The 9,278-nt window shown below is 49.9% G+C and overlaps 2 protein-coding genes across 5 annotated transcripts in view; both read right to left on the bottom strand.

The window, feature by feature from the left end:
* Positions 1 to 2,463, bottom strand: part of LOC121662238 (translation initiation factor IF-2-like) — a 3,089-nt gene extending 626 nt beyond the window's left edge. The window contains exons 1-2 of the mRNA XM_042023176.1: positions 2,012 to 2,463; positions 24 to 237 (exon numbers count right to left, since the gene is read on the bottom strand). Of these exons, the coding sequence (XP_041879110.1) occupies positions 24 to 237; positions 2,012 to 2,463 (666 nt within the window). The remainder of the gene's footprint in view (positions 1 to 23; positions 238 to 2,011) is intronic.
* Positions 2,464 to 2,553: 90 nt separating this feature from the next.
* Positions 2,554 to 9,278, bottom strand: part of RASSF2 (Ras association domain family member 2) — a 14,939-nt gene continuing 8,214 nt past the window's right edge. For 3 of the 4 annotated variants that reach the window (XM_042023152.1, XM_042023149.1, XM_042023151.1), the window contains exons 6-13: positions 8,878 to 8,966; positions 7,129 to 7,277; positions 6,938 to 7,039; positions 5,491 to 5,542; positions 4,928 to 5,049; positions 4,465 to 4,670; positions 3,955 to 4,052; positions 2,554 to 3,771 (exon numbers count right to left, since the gene is read on the bottom strand). In XM_042023152.1, the coding sequence (XP_041879086.1) occupies positions 3,971 to 4,052; positions 4,465 to 4,670; positions 4,928 to 5,049; positions 5,491 to 5,542; positions 6,938 to 7,039; positions 7,129 to 7,277; positions 8,878 to 8,966 (802 nt within the window). In that variant the 3' untranslated portion in view covers positions 2,554 to 3,771; positions 3,955 to 3,970. The remainder of the gene's footprint in view (positions 3,772 to 3,954; positions 4,053 to 4,464; positions 4,671 to 4,927; positions 5,050 to 5,490; positions 5,543 to 6,937; positions 7,040 to 7,128; positions 7,278 to 8,877; positions 8,967 to 9,278) is intronic. The other variant, XM_042023153.1, reaches the window with a different exon arrangement.

Raw genomic sequence — 9,278 nt, 5'->3', positions numbered from 1 at the left:
GAGGATTCCGTGCTGTGTAGTACGGGACCCGCACGGACAAAGTCCTCCGGGCCCGCGGGTCGGCGGGCGACGCGGTGGAGGCCCCCCGGTTGCCCCCCGGCCCCGCCGCTCCTCCCGCCGGCCCCGCCGCTCCTCCCGCCGGCCCCGCGGCGGCCGCCGGCCACGTCGCTGAAGAGGGCGAGCAGCAGCATCACCACCCAGCACCAGGCGTGGTCCAGGGGCCGCATCCTGCCCCACCTGCGGAACGGGCACAACGGGGCACGGTGAGGGCGGCGATCCCGGCCCCGGGCTGGCGGAACTCTAACGGGACTCTGACGGAGTCGCGGATCTGGGCGGCTCTGTGCGTTTTGTTCATGTATTTCACCTCACGGAATCCTCTGGGTTGGAAGGGACCCGCAAGGATCAAGTCCAGCCCGCCAGCGGTTTAGCTGACGAGGAGGTGTTAGGTCACAGGTTGGACTTGGTGATCTCCAAGGTCTTTTCCGACCTGGTTCGTTCTGTGATTCTGTGAGTGGCACGTGGAGGGATCGAACCCCCAAACTTCGTGTTATCAGCACCGCGCTGCCACCAGCTGAGCTAACCTCACTGGCTTTTGTCTAGATATATTACATATTATATCATTTATTGATATATTATCTCTACATATTATGTATTTAATCATTTATCTATGTATTATTATATAATATGATACTATTTGTTTTTATATGATATGTGATATATGATATATATGATATATGATCTTATATTACATATTATATAATTATATATATTACGTATTTTATCATTTATCTATATATTCATTTATTGTTAGGTTGCTACTTATATAATATGGAATATATAACAATATGTGATCAATAACCAATGATTTCTAATAGAAAACACGTAATATATAATAATAGATAATGTTGTGTGTTATATATTATTGTATATATTATTATAATATATATGTAGATATGTATATAATATGTATATATATGTATATAGTATGTATATATTATTATTATATTATTAAGTGTTATTTTATTATATTTTTATGTATTTATACATATATATATATATATATATACCTATTTTTTATATGATGTTGATTTAAGTAGAAAATACATGGTTAATACATTCCAGTGGAAGGTGTCCCTGCCCATAACAGGGGGTTGGACTGGCTGGTCTTTGAGGTCCCTCCCAACCACACCATTCCAGGATTCTCTGATTTCCTGCACTATTGTACATTTTTACCTTATTCCATACTTTTGATAAGTGGGGAGAGTGGCCGTCGTGGTGCAAACAAACCCTCCCAGCTTCCCAAATTCCCCCTCTCATTCCCCGCACCCCGATACGAAGCTCAGGAGCACGGGGATGAGATTCCCCCACCCGTCCCCCACCCCGCAGCCCCTCCGGCCAGCGGCTGAGCAAACAGACTCATTGTGCTGAAGCTGCTGAGCCATCGTGGGCCCAAAATCATCCCCAAAACAGCAGCGGCCGTGTTGACAAAAGCCTTTTGAAAAAGCAGAGCCCCCCTGGCCGGCAGCCGCGGCCGCGGCATCCCTGTGTCAGCGATTCCCTCCCCGCTGGAAGGTGCCAGGCCTGACCCCCGTTCCAAACCCAGCGCTTCAAAAATGAAAATTGGGCTCGATTAATTTGATTTGCGTCGTTTCCCTGCCCTGCTCCTCCAGCTGTCAGGGTTATTTTAAAGAAAGCCCAGAGAAGTGTCCCCCTTCCAGCTGTTGGCAGCTGCACCACCACTGGAAACACCCCAAAACTGGGCCGCAAATTCCACCAAAAATTCCTCCACAAGGTTTTTCCCTTCCTGTTTTTCCCCCCTCTCTACTTCCCCACCATCACCCAAACCTGTGGATCACCAGCCAGGGAAAATCCCAGCGCTGGAGCATCCCAGGGCTCCTCTCCCCACCCCAACCTCCAGCTCAGCTGTGCGCCAAACCCGTCTGCTTTTCGCCTCGCTCTGCACCCAGCTCCTTCCCTTTTCACCCCACAGCTCCAGGGCTGCTGTCCTTACCCTTGCGCCCGGGGCCGGTGATGGCTCTTCCCGTCTGTGCCCGCCAGGCTCGGCTCGCTCCGGACTTTTCCCGGTGGGATCAGCGGGGCCAACGTCACTCCTGCCCCCTCCTGCAGGGGAGGGATAACGGGGCTGCGGGGGCTGGCTGAGCCGGCTCCAGGGACACAGCACAGCCGGGACACCCTGCGGGCAGCACGCCTTCCACCTCCGGGAGGCCGAAACCGGCGGGGTTTTACCTTCGGCGAGAGAAACAGCCAGAGGACGGAGCCTGCCGACCGCGGTGCCCGGGGATAAGTAGCCCCCGAGGGCTGGATAAGCCCTAAACCAGCCCGATATTCCCCCAAAATCCTCCAGCAATTTAGATGTGAGTCTGTGAATCTGTAAGGGAAGAGCGTTTCTCCGTGGGAAACTTCTCCACCGGGATTCAGGCAGGTTTTACTCTTTCCCCTCATCTCTCACAGCTCCCATGGAGCCCATTTCCATGGCATTTCTATCCACAAAAAGGGATTTCTTTTGGACAAGCCAGGCTCTGACGCACGGGGTTCATTCTGCATTAAGTTGCTACATATTTTATTTTATTTTATTTTCTTGTTAATCCACGCAGCAGTGCCACAATCATCCTTCAAACACATCAGAAGCTCCTCTCGCTGTACAACACTTTCCCGAACATGAGTTAAAGGTGGAAAAGGTACCATTAACATTTAAAAAAAAAAAAAAATTACAAAGATGCATTGCAAAAACTCAAAGGGAGGGAGAAAGTCAGAGGTTTAGTTCACATCGAGGTATAAAATTGATATTGCTGGTTTAGCCTGGGAGGAAAGAGGTTTTTCCAGCTGATGGTGGTAATGGAGCCAGTCCAGTCCTGGTTTCACCAGGATAATGCGCTGGCACCGCTGGAAAAGGGATTTGGAAAATAAAATCCTCTTTATTTCTGCCTCCCACCTCCTCCTGCCTTCCCCCCCTTTCCATCCAGCATCCCTCGAGACGCTCGAGGCCCTCAGCTATCCCTGCGAGTGCTATTTGGCATTTACAGCTACCAGAGAGGTTTGACATCGTGGTTTCCTTAAAAATCCCTAAATATTAGTGCAAATTAGAGCGGGGGGCGGAGGGGGCTGCGCCGCCAGATGCAGGTTTGGGGAACGTGCTGGGAAAAATGGGATTTTCTCCTGTGCTGGAAATCCACCCGTGAGCCCCCAGGTCAGGGTTAAACCCCCCCAAACCTCAGCCAACCCTTTGGATTTACAAAATCCTCCCGACACCTGTGAATTATTGCAATAGGAATGTGCTTTTCTCTAAAAAAAAAAAAGAAAAAGAGGAATTTTTTTGTGCTCTCTTGCCACTGAGCCGGGAGCCACATTGGGCACTTCCAAACCGAGCCCCCAGCTCCAGCTCTGGAGCGCTGGCAGCCCTCGCTCAGCCCCGTCCTCGGCTTTGTGCTGCTCACAGATTTCCTCTTTTTTTTTTTTTTTTTTTAAATTTTTAAATTTTTCCTGGTTTTCCCCCGTGTTTTCCAGGGGATTTGAGGTTTTGGCTGAAGCTGCCACCAGCCAGAGCCTTCCTGGGAAGAGCCCCCCGAGGATTGTGCGCGGATGAAGGCGTGGGAGGGGGGTTGGCTCGGAGCTGGAGCGATCCAGATGGACACTGGGAACGGCGGGGGGTTGGGATTTGGTGTAGCACATCCCACGGACGTTCACATCGCCGTCGGACCCTCAGAGATCTCCTCCAGCCTCTGCTCGATCATCAGCCGCAGGATGGAGTATCTGGGGAGGCACAGGACAAGGAAAAGGGGATTTTCCAGCGCCCAGCTGGCCAAGAAAACCCTGGAGCAATGCAAAGCCTGCAGCATGCAGGGCTGTGCCAATGAATATTTGTGACCAAAGCAGCCCCCCCCGGAATGTCCTTCCCTCTTGGCATCCCCCCTTGGAGCTCCCAGCCCCACATACTTGTGCTTCAGCTTCTTCACTTCCCGGTCCTCCTCCTCCTCCAGCTTCTGGATGAAGCTCCTGAGGATGGGCATCTCGAATTTGATGTACTGGGCGACCTGGGCAGGAGAGGAAGAGCAGGAAATGATGAAGAGGGTGAAGAACTGACCCCCACTGCCCCCATCCTCTCCTTAGATTCAACCGGGGAAATCAAGGATCCCAAAATTTTGCAGCAAACCCTAAAAAAATGACGTTTCCTCTGCACGGAGCGACCGCCAGCTCGCGCAAACGCCGAGCACCGGATAATTATTGGGGGAAAAAATCCACCTAAGGTTTATTTCTTTTAATTCACCCCCTGGCTGCGCGAGGTGGCTCTGTCCGAGCGTCCCCGGAGTCTCAGAGCTGCTTAAGCCCAAATTCAGCCCAAAAGCGCCTCGTTGGAGCCGGGATTTCTGCCTGGCGAGCCGGCAGATGGCACAACGGAGCCGCTCCCACCCGAGGCGCGTTCCCGGCTGGAAAAACACCAATTACGCCAAAGGCTGCGCTGAAATCGCTCTTCCGTGATCAGATTCGGGATGGCACAATCGGGCTGGGGGCGTCGGCTCCGGCTGGGAGCTGCTCTTGGAGCACAGAACGAGGATTTTCCCGTAGGACCGGGAGTTTTCCTGGAGAGACCCAGGAGCAAAGCAATTCCTGCAGCTCCAGCACGCATCTGTTCGCTGGCGATAAATTCTTCCCTGTGATGGTCGGGAGGGGCTGGGATGGGACTCCCAGAGCAGCTGGGGCTGCCCCTGGATCCCTGGCAGTGTCCCAGGCCAGGTTGGATGGGGCTTGGAGCAGCCTGGGACAGCGGGAGGTGTCCCTGCCCATGGCAGGGGTGGCACCGGATGGGATTTAAGGTCCCTCCCAACCCAAACCATCCCATGCTCCGGTGATCCCCCGGTTTTTCCAAGGCCACCCGAGGGTGACGCGCATCCCGTGCGGGCACACTCACGTCGTAGGTGACCTCTTCCACCTGGTCCTTCTCCATGAGGAACACCTTGGACACCTGCTCGCAGGGGCCCTGCAGGATGCGGGCGAGCAGGGGGAAGTCGCTGCCGCGCAGCTTCTGCTTCTCTGCAACGCCAGAACCGCGGGGTCGGGCCCGGCAGTGCCCGGGCGGCGCCGGGGCCGAGGCGGCAGCGCCGAGGGGCTTTGGGGCACTCCCGGGTGGGGTTTGGGGCACTCCCGGGTGGGGTTTGGGGCACTCACTCATTGCTGGGGGGGTTTGGGGCCCCCCCCCCCCCGGGGCGCTTGGCCCCCCCCCCCATTGCGGGGGGGGCTTGGGTCACTCATCCAGGATAATCTGGGGCCCTCACATCCAGGAGGGTTTGGGACTCTCACACCCAGGGTAATTTGGGGCACTCATGTCCAGGGTGGTTTGGGGCACTCACTCCCGGGGTGATTTGGGGCACTCACTCTGGGGTAATTTGGGGCACTCACACCCGGGGTGATTTGGGGCACTCACTCCCAGGGTGATTTGGGGCACTCACACCCGGGGTGATTTGGGGCACTCACCTCCGCTCGTGTGCACCATGTACAGAGCAAACTCCTCCGCGGAGTTCTCGATCTGGGGGCAGACACAAAGCTCTGCTAAAGGGATGGGTTCTGCCCTGGGCTGCCCCAGGAATCGACCCCAAAATCCCATTATTTCACCGGGCTGGTGCATTTTATACAGAGATACGGATATGTAACTACAGATCTGTGTAAGTGCAAAGGTATACAAATATTCATACAACTATACAATTAATGAATCATTAAATACATTAAATGTATTTATAGATATGATAAATTATTCCTCTATAGAATATATAATACATATTCATTATATATTACATTATATATATTAAATATGTATTATTTGTATTAGATAAAATATTGTGTAATGTCTACATTTAATCATATATATAATACTTCTAATAATATTAGATATTAGATTTAGTATATATTATATATCACACTAACATCTTTATTTATAAGTATGCATTAACACATATTTTCTGTAGTGTTTATTATATTTACTAAGATCCACACGTATTTTATTGATATGATTTATATATATTTATATATAATATATAACACATTAATGAAATTACACTTAATATGATATTTTATAATTGCGTGTATAATATTCATTATAAATATATATTCAAATACGAATTTATAAAAATCTGATATATCTAATCTATTTATATATTTTTATATATGATGTGTATAGAGTACACACCACACATATCTGAATGCAGATTTTATATAGATATAAATATAAATATTTAAAAGTATATAATATATATAATATATAATATATATAATATATATTATATATATGACATATAATATATATATTATATCATATATATATAATATATATGATATATAATATAAATATATACACATATTAAAACTATATATAAATACATACATATATAATATGAAAAGTATATATTATATAAAATATATATAATCTTTATATATATTTTATATATATAAAGATATTATACATCTAATATAAAGATTTATACGTAATGTAATGATTCATATATATATATAATCTGAATGCATATTTCATACATATGATATATAGGTTCTATATATATAATATAAAGATTTCTATATATAATATAGAAATTCAGATATATATATACATAGATATATAAAATGTAAATATATATATAAACATATAAATATATATATAAACTGAATGCAGATTTTATACATATAATATAAATATTTGATATAGATATAATAAAATATTCATATATATAATATAAAATTTATATATAAAATGTAAAAATTCAGATATATATATAGAAATTTATATAGCTAATATAAAAAGTTATATAGATGATATAAAAATTCATATATATATATCTATATATGCATAAAACGAATGCGGATTTTACACATTTAATACGAACTCTGCATTCAGAGCAGCCCAGGAGCCCTGCGGGGCTGCCGACCGTACCTTGAACTTGTTGAGCAGCAGTTTGAGCACCTGCGGCGTGGTCATGGTGCTGTTGATGCGCACGTTGGTGACGGAGCCGTAGGCGGGAGTGAACACCGAGGTCTGCGGGGCACAAACGCCGTTGAGGGCCCTCCCCGGATCCCCCCGGATCCCCCCGGATCCCCCCGGATCCCCCCGGAGCCCGGGCTCACCTTGTGGTTGTAGAAGTGGCCGTTGATGGAGAAGCGGTGCCGGCGCAGCCGCCGCTGCTCGCCGGGCGTGCGGGCGCTGCCGCGGTGCCGGACGCCGACATCGCTGCGGGTCCGCATCAGCTGCGGGGCCTCCTCCGGCGGCCTGGGGGCTGCAAAACACCCGTGGGACCGTGGGGATGGGCGCTGGGAGCAGGGGGAACCGCCCAGGTTCTCCTCCGGAGCTCCAGGAGCGCTCGGACAACGCTCGCAGGGATGCACAGGGTGGGATTTGCTGGCGTGTCCTGGGAGTTGGGTCGATGATCCCTGTGGGTCCCTTCCCACTCAGGAGATTCCCTGATTCCAGAATCTTCCTGCTGCAAAACAGCCACTGGGAGTCCCCACGTGGGTGCAGAAATCCTCACCCCAGGATCAAACTTCCTCACCCCTACAAACTTCCCAGGACGCGTTTAATCCCCCCACTTAAACCGCAGCAGCCGGTTTCTTCTCCCCCCAGCTCCCGAGGAAGGTCATTAATTCAGAATTAGCTGCCTAAATCCGTGCTGCTACCTGGATAAAACCTCTTCTCCCGGGAACTCGAGCATCTTCCCTCGCTTTTCCATAATTTAACTTTCTCTGTTCTCCTTCCCTTTAATGAGGACAGGCAAACGAGGGCAGAGCCTCAGATCTCTGCATGAAAACTGGCCCGGATCCAGATTATTATAAACCAGCTCTTCATCCATTTTTAATGAACCTCTCAGGCTCCGGCTTTGGGTGTTTTAATTCAAAGCATGTCTGCAGCAGGGAGAAATCTCCGGCAGGCGCTGCTCCAGCTGCACACGCGGTGACCGAGTGCTCCCAAGGAGCTCTGTGCCCATGCCGGGCGCTGGTTTTTTACTGGATTTTAGGGAAAATGCAATAAAAGGCGCTTTTTTTTTGTATGTGCTGGCAGAGGATTGAGGCCATAAGGCTGAGAGAGCTGCTGGGGAATCGTGGTGGGGTGACCTGGGGTGGGGATTGCCTGCGAGAGACTTAATAAAGGGGGAAAAGTGGTGTGAGTGGGGAGAGCAAAAAGAAAGGGAAAAAGTTGGAGGACCACGGATGGGGGTTCGTGGATGAAGTTTTGCAAGGACCCAGCTCCTCTCAAACGGATGAGCTGGTCCTTCTTTATCCCCCCAACCCCCAAAAAACACGCCAAAAGCCCAGAACATCTGTAAAACGCCCCAGCTGAACGAGCAAAATGCATCCAGCAGGTTTTCCCTGTGGGAATTCCGGGTGGGACAGCTGTGCCCTGCTCCTTAGAACAAGGGGTTAACGAAGCTCTGGCGGAGCTCTTCCCCCTCTGCAGAGGAAAAACCAGGGAGGGCACAAACACTTTGCAGCAGTGTTGACTTCCCCATGGCAACGGCGCTTCCCAATGCTCCCATTCTTCTTCCCGAAACGCGGAGCCTCCGGGAAGGGGAAGCGCCGACATCCTTTTCCCTGCGCTCCCACGAGGGATCTCTGCTCCATCCCCCCATTTCTTTCCAAGCTCATCTCCAGCACATCTCACTGCGGGCAAAACCCCTTGGGAATCAGGGAATCACTGAGGTGGGAAAAGACCTTTAAGATCATTGAGTTTTGGGCCATCCGAGAAAGGATTGAATAAAAGAATTAATTTTGGAAGTGGCCTGACTGGAGCAGGATGGGAAACCGAGCCTGGAGTTAAGGACAAGCCTGGTTCCTGTTTTCTCAAATCAAAGCGGAGCCCAGGCGCATCCGAGCCCGGCTCACCTGCGCCGTTCCCGGGAGTCTCCGTGCTGGGCGCGGCCTCTGCGTCCGTCACCTGGATGTCCGGCAGCGTGCTGGGCTTCAGCACGGACCTGCGGGAGGACAGAGGTGGTGGTGGGTGCCCTGTCCGTGTGTGGCCGCAGAGGGAATGGTCACCCAGGGAATCTTTGCCCCTCCAGCCCCCCCGCTGCTGGTTCCAGCTGGGACAAAGAAAACCCAGAGGAAGCAGCTGGGGGTGCAACCAGCAAACCCTGACAGGCTGGGGGGTGTCTGTGTGGTTTTGGGGGTGTCTGAGTGTTTTTGGGGTGTCTGTGTGGTTTTGGGGGTGTCTGAGTGGTTTTGGGGCTGTTTGTGTGGTTTTGGGGCTGGCTGTGTGTTTGGGGTGTCTGTGTGGTTTTGTGTGT

The sequence above is a fragment of the Corvus kubaryi genome, unplaced genomic scaffold (assembly GCF_017639235.1).
Source record: "Corvus kubaryi isolate FWS band 111438036 unplaced genomic scaffold, C.kubaryi_AGA036_p1.0 37237, whole genome shotgun sequence".
NCBI lineage: Eukaryota > Metazoa > Chordata > Aves > Passeriformes > Corvidae > Corvus > Corvus kubaryi.
Note: the sequence above shows the minus strand (reverse complement) of the source record. Positions and strands in the feature narration are given on the sequence as shown.